This window comes from Odontomachus brunneus, unplaced genomic scaffold (genome assembly GCF_010583005.1).
Source record: "Odontomachus brunneus isolate Ranch 3 - 2012 unplaced genomic scaffold, Obru_v1 Obru_scaffold_134, whole genome shotgun sequence".
Taxonomy (NCBI): Eukaryota; Metazoa; Arthropoda; class Insecta; order Hymenoptera; family Formicidae; genus Odontomachus; species Odontomachus brunneus.
In genome coordinates, this window is record NW_022639584.1 from 500734 (window position 1) to 519404 (window position 18671).

At 37.8% G+C, this 18671-nt stretch overlaps 3 protein-coding genes across 10 annotated transcripts; 2 read left to right on the top strand and 1 right to left on the bottom strand.

Annotated features, from left to right (window-relative positions):
- The first annotated feature begins 44 nt into the window (after window positions 1–44).
- LOC116850081 (leucine-rich repeat-containing protein 28-like) lies at window positions 45–3239 on the top strand. 4 transcript variants are annotated; one of them, XM_032827936.1, is made up of 8 exons: window positions 45–510; window positions 600–999; window positions 1172–1531; window positions 1607–1793; window positions 1924–2079; window positions 2223–2417; window positions 2735–2992; window positions 3064–3239. In XM_032827936.1, the coding sequence occupies exons 3-8, from the start codon at window positions 1183–1185 to the stop codon at window positions 3128–3130; spliced, it is 1212 nt and encodes a 403-aa protein (XP_032683827.1). In that variant the 5' UTR covers window positions 45–510; window positions 600–999; window positions 1172–1182; the 3' UTR covers window positions 3131–3239. The 4 variants fall into 4 exon arrangements, with proteins under 4 accessions (XP_032683827.1, XP_032683826.1, XP_032683825.1 ...); XM_032827935.1 differs by having other exon boundaries at window positions 46–510; window positions 1094–1531; XM_032827934.1 differs by having other exon boundaries at window positions 46–510; window positions 600–760; window positions 839–1531.
- LOC116850082 (ubiquitin-associated protein 1) lies at window positions 2148–6449 on the bottom strand. Its single transcript, XM_032827938.1, has 4 exons — window positions 5952–6449; window positions 5431–5754; window positions 4104–4340; window positions 2148–4035 (listed from the first exon to the last, which is right to left on the bottom strand). The coding sequence occupies exons 1-4, from the start codon at window positions 6138–6140 to the stop codon at window positions 3583–3585; spliced, it is 1203 nt and encodes a 400-aa protein (XP_032683829.1). The 5' UTR covers window positions 6141–6449; the 3' UTR covers window positions 2148–3582.
- Window positions 6450–9405: 2956 nt separating this feature from the next.
- Window positions 9406–18660, top strand: LOC116850079 (GIGYF family protein CG11148). 5 transcript variants are annotated; one of them, XR_004379257.1, is made up of 17 exons: window positions 9406–9529; window positions 10545–10589; window positions 10709–10940; window positions 11468–11641; window positions 11715–11910; window positions 12039–12252; window positions 12341–13322; window positions 13527–13892; window positions 14044–14355; window positions 14508–14600; window positions 14789–15216; window positions 15304–15502; window positions 15587–15793; window positions 15894–16308; window positions 16390–16619; window positions 16740–16922; window positions 17039–18660. XR_004379257.1 is itself a non-coding variant. In XM_032827929.1 (17 exons), the coding sequence occupies exons 3-17, from the start codon at window positions 10558–10560 to the stop codon at window positions 16863–16865; spliced, it is 4206 nt and encodes a 1401-aa protein (XP_032683820.1). In that variant the 5' UTR covers window positions 9430–9529; window positions 10239–10438; window positions 10548–10557; the 3' UTR covers window positions 16866–18660. The 5 variants fall into 5 exon arrangements, 4 of the variants coding, with proteins under 4 accessions (XP_032683818.1, XP_032683821.1, XP_032683819.1 ...); XM_032827929.1 differs by adding an exon at window positions 10239–10438 and having other exon boundaries at window positions 9430–9529; window positions 10548–10589; window positions 16740–18660; XM_032827927.1 differs by having other exon boundaries at window positions 16740–18660.
- The last annotated feature ends 11 nt before the right edge of the window (window positions 18661–18671 follow it).

Sequence of the window (18671 nt, forward strand, 5' to 3'; positions counted from 1 at the left end):
ACCTGCCTGAGTAATGGCGTTGGGGCATGAATCATGAATGCGCTTCTAGCCAAATATTGAAGGAAGGAAGGAATCCCAGCACAGGTTAGGTACATGTCACATCTGGTACTTTTATATATATTTATATATATTTTATATATATTTTATATACATATATCATCATTTGATCGCCGCACCTGCGCACTACGGTCAAAATACACTCCTCGAACATCGTCCATCCTTCCATTCTGGGACAGGCTTCTCTTATAGGCAGCATAGAGTGATTAGCAATATAGTAGTATTACATATTTGTACGAATCGAAATAAAGGTTATGTTAGACAAAACAAAGTCATTTTTTCGTAATTTCCGATACATTTTAGTGAATTTTATGTGTGTAATGTTATGAGAAGAAAAATATTCCGTGATGTGACATTATGAATCAGCTGATAGTTTCTTTTTTCAATAAATAATTAGGAACGTCCAAACGACGTTCCAAATGTCACTCAACGATCGACTGATAGCAATTGATAGTGAGTTGTTTCGACTGCACTTTCTACACCTTTATTTTCTCTCTCTTTCTCTCTCTCTGCAAAAATGTATATATTTATTTTATTTTAAGTACGGAGAAAGTGCAACCACAGGCATCATGTTTTACTTATGCATTTATGTATATTGCACCGCAAGAGACTGATAACAAACAAGAAAATGGAAGAAAACAAAGGATAACGTAGGATGTAAAATGCATATCGAATTCACCGTCATTTGGAAAGAAATGAGAAAGTATATACTTATACTATAATTAAGTTTGTTCTATTTTAATCATTTCCGATTAATTGTTACGCTAACATATTATTGCAGTCCCGACTAATAATAGCTTAGTCAATAATTCGCCGTGAGTGAATGAAGCAGCAAAATATCGGTTGTCCCTATTTAGATACTCTAATTTCATCCGAAACCAGATTATGTTAATTCTGTATGATGCGGTCTCGTGCAGAAATAAAATGAATATAATAATTATCGTAAGATCTTTGTCCAATCATCATTATGAGAGTTTATTAATACACATTTAGTAAGCAGGCCAAGTTATTTTGAACATGTGCCTGTTAACTTCAGAAATGCAGACCAATCTTACTGACTGTCACTCTTGACTTGTGAGATACTCTAATCAATTTCATTTAAAAATGGACCCAGATTTCATAGAAATGGCAAACGAAATCAAGAGTAAGATCATATTGCACTGGAACTGTCGAGGCCTCGTGGAGCTACCAGAGGTGATAAGGCTTCATGGATCTCACATAAAGGAAATATATCTCAAGTGGAACAAACTTACCACTTTACCACCCTGGATCATGGAGTTGTTCAATGTAACCAATTTATATATGTATGGTAATCTAATTAAACAGCTGCCTGCTGAACTCGGTAGGATGAAGCAGTTAACAGTGTTGGATTTAAGTGCCAATAAATTGGAGCAGATACCTTGCTGCATTGGTAATTTGAGAAATTTGAAGTGCTTATTTTTGAATGACAATTTCATTGAGAAATTACCAGTTGGTAAGTATGATAAAGCTAAGTATGTTCTGTTGTAATAACAAAGGATATATTAATTTATACAGTAAATAAAAACAGAATTGAGTCAACTAAGTAATCTGCAAATACTGTCTGTCTCTGGCAACCAGATTGTTGCACTACCAGAATGGACTGGCTCTCTGCCAAAACTTAAAGAACTATATGCAGATAATAATCGACTGAAAGAACTGCCAAATAGATTGACACTAGCTCCTGAACTTACCATGATCTCTGTGTGTTCTAATAGGTTACTATTTCTATTAATATTTTGTAAAATTGCTGTTTTATTTGTAAGAAATAAGCTGTTAATTTTTTGGTGTGAATTATAAGTTACAATTATTTATAGTCTGTTTTAAAATATTTAACATATTTATCAGATTAACATATTTACCGTTGAATGGATTCTTGTCATCTCCTTTCATTGGATTTGATGCAAATGAGTACTTGAATTATGTGTCTTATCCACTCCTATTTCAATTTCTGTCGCAACTTCGAACGACAGCTCTTGACAACAGAAGCTGTTTAGCATTTGGGTGAGATTTTTAGCTACAGAAAAGTGTGAAGTAGGGAGATAAGTGTATAATGAAAAATAAATTCAAAATTATCTTGCTTCGTGAAGTAGCATGTATATAAAGTAGATTTTACATTATTATACAATCTATGTATACAATCACAGATGTTTCAAAACGCACTACGATACTAATGTGTTAAGCACAAATATAAAGCTGTACATTGAAATGAAAGGACTGTACGAAAATGACACTGATGTTATAATCGAATTACCACGGCAGCTTTTGAAAATTCACGAGTTTCACAAGAATGTGACTTGTTCCCTGTGGGAATTAGCACTGAGAAAAATTTATACTGAGAGGTAATCGAAAAGGCTTATATAAGGAACAGGAATATTCTCGCTTTCTTCTATAAAATTATGATTGTACTGAATGAACATAGAATGGCCAACGTCGAGAAAATATGATTTGGCTTAATCACATCGGCAACTTTGGCTGGAAGAAGAATCATTAATGCGCGCGTCAGCAGCATCCTCTCTTGTGAATATGAAATATTCATAACAATTCACAAAGGAACATTGTGATTCTCGTAATGTCAAATTATTAATTTCTGACTTTGGCCTTTCTTATTCCAAAGTAGAAATAAGTATCTTGTAATTCTAACACAAATACGTTTTAGGTATAAGCATACGCTCGATGTTTTCACATCTCCCTTGAGTGTAACGATACTCTATAGTCCGCTCCCTAAGGATACTAAGCTAGACTTCATGTTGTCTACTATGAACTGTACTTTGTACAATTTATTAACGAACGGACCCGTCAGCGTCTGCGTAAATTCACACTGTCAGCAACCTATATTCACAGAAGCATGGATCATTATCGGTATTAGCCATCACGTGAAGTCCATGATAACGATAGCTCTATGTTGCAGTAAAAGGTAAGGTGGATGTAATTGTAGTACCTGAGTTTATATGAATTTATAAGTCTCTCCTTTAATTTCTCTTGCAGCTGTGCCTCTGCATTCGCTACGCATTCGAGCACGTTTAACAAACTTCATTGGTATCCTATCAATTGATGAACTCTCTTTGTTAAATGCTTAATTAAAATATTTCTGTGTATATAAGAGATAATAGGAAAATAAAAGATCGTTGTGTACGTCATTAAAACCTTCTCAGCTTCATAAACTAAACTATCTATTTTATTTAATTTATTCTGGCTTATTGGTAATGACTTCCATTTGATAATGCCCAGTAAGAATTCAGATTCTATAACGCAATGACAGATTATTGAGTTAAATTATCAGAGAACAGCACTGCAAACGTAGCTTTCACAGATATCATTGTTCAAGACTAGTAGCTGAATACCATCTTTTTTTTATTAAAATATACGTTGCGATTTAACGCGATATTTTTCACGCGATATAAAAACTTTAATTTCTTTCGCAATAACTCCATTTCCGCGTAAAATCAAATTACAAGAAAATATTTCGCAGCCTATCGTATTTTACGGATATTAACAACGATTTGCTTAAGCGATCAGAAGATCCAACGCCCTATCACGATCGATATTGCACTTGAGTAATGCCACTGAGGCTTCGTCCTCGGGGAATCCTAGATCCCTCAGCGTGCATAGGCTCTCGTAGTAGATCCTCGCTTTATTTTGATCGTACTGTGTGAGCGCCAATGCTTTCTCGGCATCGTCACCCGAAATACCGCTTTCTTCTAAAGATTGGACGGCCAACAGATACTCCACGATCTTTTTGTTGTCTTCTCCACCTAAGTCCCGTATCGCGCGCGCCGCTCTCGATAAAGGGAAACCCATGTCGCTTAAGTGCCTGGCCAATTTTTGATCCTCTTCTGTCAAATCCGACAACGGGTGCATCGGTTTCGTGTGATTAGACGTCGGGATTGTGTCGTCATGCTTCAGAGTTCCACATGCGTCAGTACCTGGACTCTCTAAATCGGGCCATGGTTTCCAACTCTGTCATAGGAAAGTATCGATTGAATTAGCATTGGACTGTCGTTTCTGTTTGGAAATGAATTCATTACCTCCATAATAGGCCTTTCCAATTCTTTCTGAAGTTCCTGTACTATTGCTGAAACACTGCGGTGGTTCTCAACATTGTGGTGCTGCGATTGATCCGTTTCGATGTGATCGTCCGTTTGATTTTTCGTATCGTCGGCTTTTTCCTCATTATGAATCTCGGCGGTATCGTCGATCGTTAATTCGTTTATGATGTTTTCCAATTTCCCAGCTGGCACCCACTGCGATCTAGGTTGTAAAACCTATATGCAAAAAACACTGTAAGTATAAGATAATCGTCAATATCCTTCATGAGATCGTCCAGCAATAAGTCTGTTCTTTTTAGCTGAATTAGTGTAAAATACCCAATTACTGATCACTTTTATAGCATGTTCGACTGGCTTTGGGTTAACCCACTCTGGGTTATTCAGCCTACGTTTATTGGTCGAACAAGTACTACTTATAAGCTTTATGATTGGCTAGTAGAGACTTATGACGTCATTAATTGCTCTCGGAGCGATTAACCCAGGGCCAGTCGAACACGCTATTAGTCATTAATACTCTGGAAAAATCTGTGGTGGAACTACGTTAAAATAATAGCAAAGAAATAAACAGAAGTTTCCTGTCTATACAATCACGTATGATAACTCGACGAATCGTTGCACGTGATTGTATAGACAGGAAATTTTTTTCCATTTCTTCGTATATTTTTTACATAGTTCTACCACTGATTTTTCTTGCAATTAGTCGTGATTCAGTTTTAGTTGTGAAGTTTTCTTTAAAAAACATTGCGAGTGTGTAAGTAAGGAGATTAACTGCAATATTGGTTACATGAAAAACCAAAAAATTTCCTAGAACATCAATAACTAAGAGGGATATCAGTAATTTTGAGTGTTTTACTCTAGCTATACTGGAACCTTGTTCCTTTTCCCTTGAACACTACATTGTATACTTGTTTCATTTTTAAGACCAGTTTAAACTAGCAGTAATATTGCTAATAACGTATGTTTTTAACAATGTTATTGACAAATGTAGATTGTATTACCATTTGAAATTGTTCAAAACAATTATTTCTAACAAGTTATAAAACAATAGTTAACTACATTTTTGCTATTAACTTTGTTATTTTGAAATAAAAAATGAAAAAGGAATAACATTTTTTTTAAATATTTTGCAGAGAACAAATGTTATTGACAAAAGTTACTAATTTTGGTAATATGCAGATAGCTTTGTCACCAACATTTTGTAAAAAACATTACTTTTACAACCCATCATTTAATTCATCTAGTTCAGCTAAAACAAGAACCTAACAACACTTGTTAAGTTTCTGAAGTAGTAAGTAATTTTGCTCACCTGTGCCAATTCCTCCATATCATTAATAGTCTTCAATTCCATATTGTCAAAGGGGCTACTTGTGTCATTATCAAAGTCAGCAAAGTCCAGACCATTTGTCTTCACATGATCCTGAAGATCGTTTGCTGGTGGAGACAAAGGTTGAGGCATGAGTATTGTCGTTTCTGGAGCAGGTGCTGTATTGATAGGCAGTTGTTTCACATAGTCTGTTGGCATAGGTGGTGGTGAAGGAGGTGTCTCCTCTATTTCCTTCTTTTTCTTTTCTTCCAAACGAGCTTGGCGTGCTTTGCTGGTTGCTTGTCTGGCTTTGCGCCATTCAGTCATCTGATTGCAAATTAATTTGTCAGATGGAACTATTCAAATAAGTCATCAAACAAGTCATAGGTCTGCTCGTTTTTAAAGAACTTCTAAACTAATGCACACTAGTACAATAAGTTAGAGTAAAAGAAAGTTTAGTTGTTTCATTCTATCTTGTCCTATTAATAGATTTTTTTTTAAACAAACTTCATATTAAAGCTTACCTTATCGAGCACCGATCTCTCCAAACTAAAGTCGTACATCACTTTCGACACGTCTGATAATCTATTGTTGTACGCCGCGGGTAGACCGATTTTCCTCGGCGGTTTGTAGGCCTCTGCGATCTTAACGTGAACTCCATCCATATACGACGCGACTAAGTCGTATTGCGCCGATATAGAAGATCGAGTCATAATTTTCGGCAAAATCTAGACTCACGTATTCTCGAGAAATATCTCTCTGTAAACCTGCAGCAAAGCTCCGTCGCTTTATTCGTCCAGTCCCAGAACATAACCTAGTTTATATCGAAATACATCACGTTCGATCGCATGTGTCATATACCGACGATGCATCTCGCATGTTTAGTTGTAAATCAATTAAACGTCAAACATCCTTATAACAGCTTACGACTTGCAATATACCTACAGTCACCTGAGCATTAAAAATACTTTCATTTGACAGATAGAAACCTCATCATAGCCATATTGCGTGCCTCTCGTTTAGGCTCGTTTACAATAGGAGTAAGGCTGATATTACATGTGTCGTATGATAAGCTTTTCAGATATGTTCATTGGTTGGCGAATAAAGTATTTCTAGGTTCTCTATTCGTCACCAATGGTTAGGCGACAATTTCCCGAAAAGTGGAGGAGATAATGTTAATATTAAGGAAAATCTCTACATGATATAATTTAAAGATTCTGTGGTAGAATTAAAAAATTGACAAAGAAATGGAAAAAAATTTCCTGTCTATACAATTACGTGCAACGATTTGTCGTGCAACGATTCGTCGAGTTGTCACACGTGATTGTATAGACAGAAAACTTCTTTCTATTTCTTTGCTATTATTTTAACGTAGACCCACTGTTTTTTGTAACTGCACTGCTGAACTAGTGCAATAAATTGAAGTGAGGCAAGTATATGTTTTCTCATTCTAATCTTTTGCATTAGTTCAGCAGTGCAGTTACAAAAAACAAATTTTTAAATTATATCCTGTAGAGATTTCTCTTGGTACCAACATTATCCCCTCCACTTTTCGGGAAACTATCGCCTAATCATTCAGCAGTGCAGTTACAAAAAATAAATTTTTAAATTATATCCTGTAGAGATTTCTCTTGGTACCAACATTATCCCCTCCACTTTTCGGGAAACTATCGCCTAATCATTCAGCAGTGCAGTTACAAAAAATAAATTTTTAAATTATATCCTGTAGAGATTTCTCTTGGTACCAACATTATCCCCTCCACTTTTCGGGAAACTATCGCCTAATCATTCAGCAGTGCAGTTACAAAAAATAAATTTTTAAATTATATCCTGTAGAGATTTCTCTTGGTACCAACATTATCCCCTCCACTTTTCGGGAAACTATCGCCTAATCATTCAGCAGTGCAGTTACAAAAAATAAATTTTTAAATTATATCCTGTAGAGATTTCTCTTGGTACCAACATTATCCGCTCCACTTTTCGGGAAACTGTCGTCTAACATGGCTTTACTTTTTTGGCCATATGCGGGATCTATGGCCGCGGTCCGAAAAGCGCTCACAGCGCTCACAGTGCTGAGAGCGTAAACACTGTTCCGAAATCATTAGCGCGCTTAAGCACAGCTCATTTCGAAACGCACTCTTTGTGTGTTGCATACGATATCTAAAGAAAGTTAAAGACATTGTGACAAGACATCGAGTACAGAAAAAAGTGAGAATATTCCACATTTTTTCACATTGCTTTTGGTTTCGTTTTCATATTCACTTTTTACCAATTCGATCAAAAAGGTTGAATCTGTAGGAATTACGTTACAGAAAATTAATCACAAGATAGTTTATGTAACATAAATTTTACTAAAAAGTCTAAGATCACAAATATAACCTCTCACGAAGTGAGAGTTTTTTTTCTTACCTCTGCAGCTTTTTTCTTATCTCCGATGTTACTTTTAAAATTATTGTCTCTTTTGTATCTTCTAAATATACGGATAATTCCCCCAAATCTTCTGCAGCCATTTTTATTGTAGTACACTTCAATCAGCGAAAATATTTACATATGTATGTACACCATTTAAAAATGACTACTTTTTCCGCGCTTGTTACGTCGTGTTCACAGTTGGTTTGTTCTTTTGCTCTGCACTGCTGCACTGGTGCAATAAGTTAGAGAGAGACAAATATATATTTGTCTCACTCTAACTTATTGCACTAGTGCAGCAGTGCAGAGCGAAAGAACAGACCAAGTGCCTCAGCTTCCGACCATGGGCAGCGTGAGCACTGACATAACAAGCGCGGAAAAAGTAGTACATTTTTAAATGGTGTACATACATATGTAAATATTTTCGCTGATTGAAGTAAGTGTACTACAATAAAAATGGCTGCAGAAGATTTGGACGAATTACCTGTATATTTAGAAGATACAAAAGAAACAATAATTTTGAAAGTAACATCGGAGATAAGAAAAAAAGCTATGATGTCACCTAACTTTGAGTGAACTTGCTTAAACCAATTCGGAGCACATAAGAGCGCGCTAATGGTGCTGTGAGCGCTTTTTGGACCGCGGCCCATGTATACTATGTCCATAGTAGCATTCAGAAAACATAGCTGATCAGTGAGCGGTTAGTGATTATTATCCTTACTATTAAATCCCTAACTTTAGACCAATTACGTTGACTAATTACTCAACCGTTGTGTAACCGTTGTGTCTCCTGAACGCACCTCATGTGTAGACCCTGCTTAAGTTAACTAAAATTGATAAAAACGGGCATTAGAGAAAAGAAACAAATACAGTTGAGACTCAATCGAAAAATGAAAATGGAAGAAATGGAAGAAGATAGAAAAAAGAAGAAAATTAATGCGAGCCAATTCAGTAATAGAAAACAGATCTTTAATCAACCGACTGTAAACTGGCCTAATTTACATCATGCACTTAATACACGTAACTTTCTATTAAATAATCTTAATATCGACGATGTATAAACAACGATATATTAAGCTGGTATAATACTCATCAAGAAGACGTATTGTATCGATTGAATGCATCGTTATTGGCTACGTTCAGCAAAGAAAGCTGCTTTGCAACTGTTGTAAAATTCGTGAATCTGATTAGTACATGCTCTTGGATTTAACCAAAATTAAGAAATTAAGAGCATACCCTAATCAGATTTACGAATTTTACAACAGTTGCAAAGCAGCTTTCTCTGCCGAACGCAACCATTGTCAATATAAAGATTATTTAATAGAAAGTTACTATTTAGTATGCGTATCAAGTGCACAATGTAATCCAGGCTACTAGTTCAGCGATAAAGGACAAACCTTCATCGTCGCAAATGATCACGCGTCTGGAGTTAGGCACTTTCTCCCGATCGAACATATTATAACAAATAATTCTTTGCACGTCAATCGAAAAACGAAAATGGAGCGCGCGAAAAACCGGTTTCTCACTCCTTTTCAGCTGATGTGGCGCACGTCACCGCCTAGTGATTTTCCGCGTCTTTAGTTTCAGGCATACCACCGACGTAGGTCTCGCATGCGCTCCATTCCAAAAAAAAACCATCAGCCATATTGGTGTGTTGTATCGCTGTCCTCAGTAATTTCGAAGAACAGTAAAGGTATTTTTCTCAATCGTTTGTCCACTACCATTCTCGACGCAACAGTCGCGTTGAATTCAGTTGGCGATCGTTCTTGCACAACCGCAAGTCCCAATCGCGATCCGCTGAACGAGCGTATTCCCTCTGACGTTGGTCACCAAAAAAAGTTTGGTTAATGTTGCCACCTTGGCCTCGCACGGAGAGACTGCTCCCGTACTTGCGCGAACATGTCGCAAATACGAGACGCGTGCTGTCTCACGTGCGAGGCGATAATGCTCCCGAAAAGCACCACCTTGATCGTTCGTGTGCTTATTCGAGATTCTCTTAGGCTTGATTTCTTTTTCTTTCCCGGCTACTTATAATTAACGAGAGCCTCTGTGCTACTCTGTCTGCAACTCTACCTTGCACGTCCGTCACTCTTGTAACGTTCTCTCACGTTTCTCGTGTATTTGTTCATTGAAAATAATAATTATCGAAGTCGTACATTCGATCGCTGATCGCGCGATATTTCCTCGGAGCAACAGGTACAGATATCGTCCGTGATATCGCCGCTGATGCATCAGATTGACGCAGTGTTTTCTGTACTCGTCTGTGTATTCGGATGTAACAGATGATAGATCTTCCTTTGCTATATAATGGAAATGTTATTACCTACTGTTCATCCTTTGCAGGAATTTATGTTACTGTTATCTCATTTCCTGTATCCTATTACTTTCGACTTGTTTTTCAGACATTTACCTCGGAAAATTTCTCTCCTTTATATATACTATATTATGTCTCACAGAGACAAACAGTTTGAAGCACCTATATTACGCAACATACAAGGGTTGCATTCACTTTGGGAGTTCACGCGTTGTAATTTTGTTTTTATTGCTCATTACATGCAGAAGGAAGAATTACATTTAGGGTGCATAAGCAAAGTGAATACAGTTAAGATTTAAATGCTTCTTTTCATATTTAACTTTAGTGTATTTACAGTATATTTTATAGTTTATTTGCGATTATCACTTTTAAATTATTGATGTTATCTTTTCAGCAGATAGTACATCATGACGGATTCCATGAAATTTGGTCCAGAATGGTACGTAATAGATTGTTAAATTAATTATGAAATTTACTTAGATATTTGAAATCTGAGATTATATCTTGTTACTCGTGATATTGATATTTTAATGATATTGAACAATTTGTGATATATAGGTTGCGCAACTTGTCTGGTGACAGTTGCAATACAGGTGGAGGTGGTGGAGGGACCACAACTTTGAGTACACCTCGGTATCAACTGGCAGAGTATAGATATGGTCGGGAAGAGATGTTGGCTCTATATGATCGCAATCATAAGCCTCCTGAGCCACTAACATCTTTTACAGCATTGTATGTGGAGAAACCTCAAGCTCCATTGGCTCTCATACAGATGACGGAGGATGAAGCTGTAATTATACATTTAAAAGCCTATATATTTATACACTTATTCCTGCAATATTTAACAATAATGTATGTAATTGTTTCAAGTGGCTTCCAATTTAATAGTTTTTTCTCAAGAATAGTAGATATATTTATATATTTTTTATTAACGTAATGATATGCCTATATTATTTGAATATTTGTGCAAAGCAGCAGCTTAATTTTGTTCTCATTTTTGACAATAACAAAAGGAAACTTATGTCGTTAAGCTATTGTACTCTTATTTTGTCCTATATTGAGAACTATGTCATCAACTTGTTCTAAAAATATAACACTGGAACCCTTGTGTCAGTTTTTAGTTCCATACATTAGTCTCTTCTCTTTTAGTTTATGTAATCAGGTAATATAATTAAGGCATGATCGCGAGACAGTTTTAAAAAATTATGTGAATATTATATTATTAGCTGTTTTCAAGTACATAAAAAACTTAAGTAAAATAATACTTTAAGATAAATTTTATATTCAAACGCGTATTGAGTGCGTACATATTTATAGCGTATGTGGAATGGAGGAATAGCCAATATCGGTGGCCGAGGAAGAGGTAGTAGCGTGGATCGTGGAGGACGTGGTAGGACCGGAAGAGGAAGCTTGTATTCGTCTCACTACTCACGTGGAGTTGGTTTTGATGACTCCGGTGATGGGATACGAATTGAGGGCCAATCATTCCAGGTATAAAGCTTCGTTCTCTTTTCATAAAAATCTCACTGTTTGATATTTTTCGTGTGTGAAATCTTGCTTGCAGGGGAGAAATAGGCCGTTTGATAGATCTCAAAGTGAACGTAGTTGGTCAGAAAGAAACGGTGCTTCGGATCCGGGTGAATGGAATGGCTCAAGTAGTCCTCGAAAAGAGCTTAGTCGTGGAACTAGCGGTAGTTCTCTTATGGAGGGTAATTGGAGACGTCATCGCGGTGAGGAGGACGATGGTTGGCGCAAGTGGGGTAAATATTATAAATACAAATATAGTATGTAATAATGTCTGTAAGTACAAGTTGGGTAATATTATTTTATATATTGCTTCAATGGTCACGTTGTTATCTGTTATATAACAAATCGATGTTTATCTTAGGGAGGAGCAGCTGGCGCGAAGGTGGCAGTATGGATAGGGACAGGCTAGATCGAAACGAGGGCGACGGAGGAGATGAAAGCAGAAGCGGACCGGGAAGATGGGATCATCGTGGAAATCACAGATCTTCCCATGACTCGGCTCACCATGCACCGTCTCGCACCGCTCGTGCTTGGGAATCGAATCATCACGATAACCATGACAATCTACCTGAGTGGTAAATGATAAATTTGTATCATAGTTTGATAATTTCCGTCATTGTTTCCACTTCCATTACTTAATTCACATTGAATTTGCTGTTTCAGGGCGACGGAGAATCCGAGCGAAAGTGGTGGTAGTTTTGATGCTTCGGGCGCATTTCACGGAGGCATGTATTCGGACGATGACGACGACGGTGTGGCAGGTGCTTCCCAACATGGCAGAACTCGACGTGTGTCGGAAGGCAGTGCTTCTAACATAGTAAAGTCTAGTAACAAGCCATTAGCTTCCGGCACCGGTTCTGTCCAATCGTTGAATCGCCATACGAATAACACGGCCGGTACATTAAGCAAGGAACGACCGAAGCAGTTGCATCCGCTCGAGGACAAGGATGATTCTGCCAGAAAGGAGAGGAGGTGTAATTCACCGGTTAAACCAGCAGTTGCATTGCCGACAGAAAGTATTTCTACGAAAACATCCTTAACGACATCCTCGGATCTCTTGCAGAAGAAGGCTGTTGGACCCACAAGTACGGATAAAGCTGAGGGCGAAAAGTTGCAGTCTAGCGGCGCGGGACCTAGCAAGTCTCCAACTGAAGCTCACAACAAGGAGACCTCGCAGACGGAAGTTAAGACCGAGCCAATAACTGCCCTAACCAATCGACAAAATCCTTTGCACACGGAGCCGCCTAAGACTGTGGCGCATAATACGGGAACCACTAATGTTAGGCAAAGAATGGAGGACGACTTGGATAGAATGAAGGAGGAGGCCGATGCTCTAGTGGCTAAATTAATGGACGAAGAGAGCCACAAAGAGAAAAGCGCTAGTGTACCGCCCGCGATTGGTAACCAACCTTCCGCAGTCTCCGCTACGGATAGTCAGGAAAAATGGTTTTATCGTGATCCACAGGGCGAAGTTCAGGGACCATTTTTAGCTAGCGAAATGGCTGAATGGTGCAAAGCTGGTTACTTTACCGCAGGGTTATTGGTGAGAAGAACATGCGACGAAAGGTACTACACACTCGGTGATCTTATTAAAATGTGTGGCAGAGTGCCTTTCACGCCTGGGCCATCGATACCTCCGTTAAAGGTATAAATAATTATTAATATAACGCTATTATAAATGTATATATATATATATAACGCTATATAATATTAATATAACGCTATTATAAATATATATATATATATATATATATATATATATATATATATATATAAATTAGTAAATAAAATATATGAAATATATATATTAGTAAATAAAATTAATGAAATGAAATATCTTTGTGTGTAGTTAGCAGAGCAGGTGATACCACCGCCTGTTCCCAGTACTGTGCCAGCTGGAATGGCTGCTGCTGCTGCTGGTTTACCGAAAACTGGAATAGAGGATCCGTTGCTGCTACTACAGTATCAACAAATGCATTTATTGCAGAGTCAGCTAATGCTAAGGCAGATGAGAACATCGGCTATAGCAAAGTTGTCGCAGTCGGAGCATTGGGCATCATTGAGTCCCGTAGAGCAGAATCAATTGATTTTGCAGTACGTTATACAGGACTCTGAATTCCCGGAAGTACCGATCACGACAAATCCGTTTGTGCCTCATCTTGCATCTCAAGCGGCGACTAATCCTGTTATGCAACTATTCACTCAAATGCAGCAGGTGATATCTCAGCATGTTTTACTAAAATTCCTGTACGTTGTTATTATTTTATTGACAACTAATACAGTGCATTTTCTGACAATAATTCCGTTGTCGGTTGATTCGTTATAGTTGGTCGGTTGATCGTTTATCTAATGTCGCGATATTACAGGCAAAAACTCAACCGGAAACTCATTTGTCGGCGAATCCGCATGCGTCCGCACCGACACACCCAGCCACGGTAGATCCCATACAACAATTGATTCAACAAATGGGCGGCATACAGAATTTGCCTACTGTTCAACAGCCGAACATCGCTCAAACTCCTGCGCCAACACAGGAGGATAATCCGATTAAATCTCTGTTACGCCAACTCAATGTCAATGCAAATGGTCATCCGCAAACGCCTCATGTAGACACTGTATGGCCGCAACCGCCACCGCAAATGGCTCCACAGTTTAATGCACAGAATTGGTTAGCGCAGGTGTGTTACCATCGTACCAACTGTATTTAAAATGTTGCGAATATCGCAAAACGGTATAGGACTTTTATGTTCACCTCGACCCGCTCTACGTTCTCACAAGAGTTTCGTAGATTGTTCTTGGACACTCTGTATACTAGTATCACATCTTCCAGGTCGGGCCCATTCCGGCAATGCCACCTGGTCAGTTACCTAGTTCTTTGTGGGACCTGCATGCTAAAGAAATAAAAACTGAGCAACAGATACTGGTAAATCAATCTAACGGTATTAACCTTTTGCACTTGGATGTCCTTTCAGAGGGGGTTACATAAAATGTAACATTTAAATGTATTAAATGCTACATTTAAATGTAGCAAAGATGTCTCCGAGTGCAAAGGATTAAGTTTCATCATCTTTTGAATATTCCTGAAGTAATCTATATGTTCTTTCTTTTTAGGAAGAACAAAATATGAAGATACAGGAGGATAGGAAAAAAGAAGAGTTGAGAAAACAAGAGGAACTACAACGTCAAGTGGAGGAAGAGAATGCCAAGAGAAAGCAAGAAGAGCAAGTTAGACAAGCTGAGGAAGCGAAACGTAAAGACGAGGAAAGAAAGAGAAAGGAGGAGGAAAAAAAACGAAAAGAAGAGGAAAAACGCAAGCAAGAAGAAGAACAGAAGAAAAGAGAGGAGAAGAAACGCAAGGAGGAGGAAAAGAAGCGTGAAGAAAAGAAAAAACAAGAGGAAGAAAATTTGAAGAGAAAGCAGGAAGAGGAGAAAAGAAAGCGAGAAGAACTTAGAAAACAGGAAGAAAAACAGAAGAAGGAAGAGGAGAAAAAGAAAAAATTAGAGGAAGAGCAGAAAAAGCAAGAAGAAGAAAGACTCAGGTATATCAATAGAATTGTATATAGTATAATGTCACCGATCAATAAAATAATAAAACAATCGAATTATATACTTATATTTATATATAGAAAAGAAGCAGAGGCGCGACGACAAGCCGAAGCGGAAGAACAAGCGCGCCGCGCAGAACAACGACGTAGAGAAGCCGAAGCGTTGCGTAAACTACAAGAAAGAAGCAAAGCACCGTGGGCTCAAGCCCCACGTGCTCCTGCTCCTGCAGCTCACGCCTCACTCGCAGAGATACAGAGACTCGAAAAAGAAAAGAAAGCGGTAAGTATCTCTATTTTTTTAGTTCTGATTTATCGCGCCTATTCGCGTTTCTCCTCTATCTATGAAAATCTGTGAATTTTGTAGGAGGAACAACGATTGCAGCAACTGATGCAGCAACAGATAGCGCAACAAAAAGCAATTGAGGCGGCGCAGGAGGCTTCGGCGACTGATTCGTCTAAAAGGCTGCAATTCAAATGGGCGGAAAAAGCTATCGCTGCCAATAAACCACTCCATGTAAAAAGTCTTGCGCAGATTCAGCAGGAAGAGCAGGAACGTATCGCCAAGGTAAAGGTACTTATTGCTTCTTAAATATATAAATAATATAAGTCAAACACTAGTGATATACGGCAGTACGGTAGCAATCAGAATCTTGATATGTTTTTAACAATAGGAAAGAGAGAGACAAGAAAAGGCAGGTCAGAAGGAGTCTGCAAGTATGCTGCAGAATGCTGGAATATGGGGTACAGCGTCACAATGCCTCAATTGGGCTAATTCTGGCACTTCGAGTCAGGCATGGTCTAACAATTCAGGTGCTACTGGATTCTGGGATGATCCCACACCGGTCAGATCGACTACAACTACAAAACAACCAGTTAAGCAAGTTATGACTACGAAATCTGTTCCTATCCAACAGCAGCAACAACAACAGCAGCAGTCGCAACAACAAAATAATAAAGCGTCCAAGAGCAAGAATAAGAGAGACGAGGAATTAGTGAAAAAGCTATTTGAACAGAACACTGCCAAGACCGATGAGTTTACGCAATGGTGTACTAAAGCGTTGAGCGGTTTACAGGCGTCCGTGGATAGTACGTGTTACACACGTTGAGTTGGTTTGCAAATTTTCGCTTGGAATCCGAAGACTTTCTTACGCGCCTGTATATTTGCAGTCCCTACGTTCGTTGGATTCTTGCGAGATATCGAATCGGCATATGAAGTTAAGGAGTACGTTCGCGTCTACCTCGGCGATACCAAGCAAAGTACAGAATTCGCAAAGCAGTTCCTCGAGAAACGTAGCAAGTGGCGATCGGCGCAACGTCCTCAGGCGCAAGCGGACGATCTGTGTAAACCAGCACCCGCTGTCAATCCAAATGCACCTACGGAGTTTCAAGAAGTGAAGGTACTATTTTAAAATTAATATCTCGGATTAATATCAAAGCGCGCGAATGGAATCGCTGAAATTGTACGAAACATGTTGTGCGCGATGTAAAATACTAACCGTTCTTTCTCGATTGTCTAGGGAAAATCTAAGAAACCAAAGAAAGGAAAGATGTACAAAGTGGACAACAGGATACTTGGCTTCAGCGTAACCGCGGCCCCCGACCGTATCAATGTAGGTGATCGCGATTATGGTGAAGGCGTTTGAACTGAATCACATCAGTTTAACCTCGCGGAAATGATGTTACGCTCAATTCATCAAACGGTTTGTTATTTATTTATTATACATGCTAAAAGGGACCCCGTCATGGGTACTTCTTAAAGCATATGAAGGCTTTTTACGATCCAATGCGTAAAAGAAGAATTCATCCCTTTTCAAAGTCGATCGAGGATGATCATCAGGTCCAACTGAGCGTGGCGTTATTTTCTTACGGAACAAAACTGAGAAACACACTGACAAAAAATGCTTCACTGTACATATTACTCAAAAGAAGAATATATCGTAAGAGAAAAGAAAATGAAGAAAAAGAGGACGGACTCATTTTTTCCTATGTAAGCGACGATTAGGGTTGAAAACTTTTATAACATTTCATCATCATCGTCATTTAAGGTACGCAAGAAAAAGAAAAATATGCCGACCGATAATAATCATGCACGTGGAGACATGGCAGTCAATAGCAATATATGTATGTTATGGTGTTCAACGAAAAAAAAAGGTAACGTTAAAGTGTGCTTGTGGTAATTGCGAAAAGCATCGTCTTTCTGAGTCAAGCACACAGTTATTAATGGTGCGTCAGTACTTCTCTTACTGATCGTGCTTAATGCAATGTGAATCCTATGGATTTCCGCTTCGTCGCGAATACGTGTCGAAGAGATTTGCTTTATATTATTACTCGTGATAGATTTTTGCAAATGATTTAATATACCTCTCAAGCACGGTAAGAATCTTCCCCACTTTTTAATATCTTTTTCGTCATAATACTTGTAGTAACGATATTCTAAGCAGAAGTTTAAGCACACGCGGTAGTAGTAACCACGATTAAGATCATGAATAATTTGTGTACGCATTGGAAATTTGGACCTTACATCTGAAGATAGAGGATGCAATAATATATAAGAAATGCATTTTGTTCAATGAAATGACAGACTGCAAGAGAGAAAGAGAGAGAGAGAGAAAGGAAGAAAGAAGAGGCGTATTCGACATAATTTCTTGATATTACGAGGACAATGTTAAAAATAAAATTAGTGGTTCCAACATAGCATCCTTCATTAGAAATTTTTTGGTTTTGCTGTTCTATACCGTAGAAATGACAGTAGTGATTTAAGGTAATATTCGTAATGTGTATTACTAACTCCACGGAATATCGGCATACATGAAATCCTGACACACTGATTACTGCATGTGCCTATGTGTGGATCTCACTGTCGTCGGCATATAGCCTTCTTGTACACTGTGGTCGATCTAACAATAAAATTGAGGTATGAAACATCTGTGGCAGGTTCAATTATGATGCAAATTAAATGCGCAGGAAAGCAGTATCTTTTGTAAAACTTTAATCATAACTCTGTAAATGTCGTAGCTGGAAACTCGTAAATACTTTTCCTCTTTTTTTTTTAGTGCTTTTAAGAACATTAATATAATTTTTCTTAATTGGAATAATACGCATTGACAACAGCACGACACGGATGCTCGATTGTAAACGTGGAATGTTGTGACAGATCTGACCGCTTATAATATTATAATGGTTGTTAACTAAGGTTCGTTGATCTCCTCTTAAAATTAACGTATTTATCTTAATGAATTAATTAAGATTAATTCAAGGGAAGATCATGGAGCCTTATATGAAAGATTTATGTATAAATAAGTTAATGTACAGAAATATGCCGTGATTAAACAAATTAATTAAAGCGATGATTAAAGAACGGATAACTGATATTGTATTAATATTCTATTATTGTATATCTAACGTACATCATAATAAAATAAATATTATTATATTTTCTATCTGGCTTT

Coding starts and splice junctions, on each gene's coding strand:
- LOC116850081 (XM_032827935.1), top strand. CDS start 1,162: ATGGACCCAGATTTCATAGAAATGGCAAACGAAATCAAGAGTAAGATC. Junction 1,532..1,606: donor CATTGAGAAATTACCAGTTG/GTAAGTATGATA, acceptor AAATAAAAACAG/AATTGAGTCAACTAAGTAAT. Junction 2,080..2,222: donor AGAAGCTGTTTAGCATTTGG/GTGAGATTTTTA, acceptor ATACAATCACAG/ATGTTTCAAAACGCACTACG.
- LOC116850082 (XM_032827938.1), bottom strand. CDS start 6,140: ATGACTCGATCTTCTATATCGGCGCAATACGACTTAGTCGCGTCGTAT. Junction 5,755..5,951: donor AGAGATCGGTGCTCGATAAG/GTAAGCTTTAAT, acceptor ATTTGCAATCAG/ATGACTGAATGGCGCAAAGC. Junction 4,036..4,103: donor TGGAAAGGCCTATTATGGAG/GTAATGAATTCA, acceptor TTCCTATGACAG/AGTTGGAAACCATGGCCCGA.
- LOC116850079 (XM_032827927.1), top strand. CDS start 10,558: ATGACGGATTCCATGAAATTTGGTCCAGAATG. Junction 11,911..12,038: donor CGATGGTTGGCGCAAGTGGG/GTAAATATTATA, acceptor TGTTTATCTTAG/GGAGGAGCAGCTGGCGCGAA. Junction 12,253..12,340: donor CATGACAATCTACCTGAGTG/GTAAATGATAAA, acceptor TTGCTGTTTCAG/GGCGACGGAGAATCCGAGCG.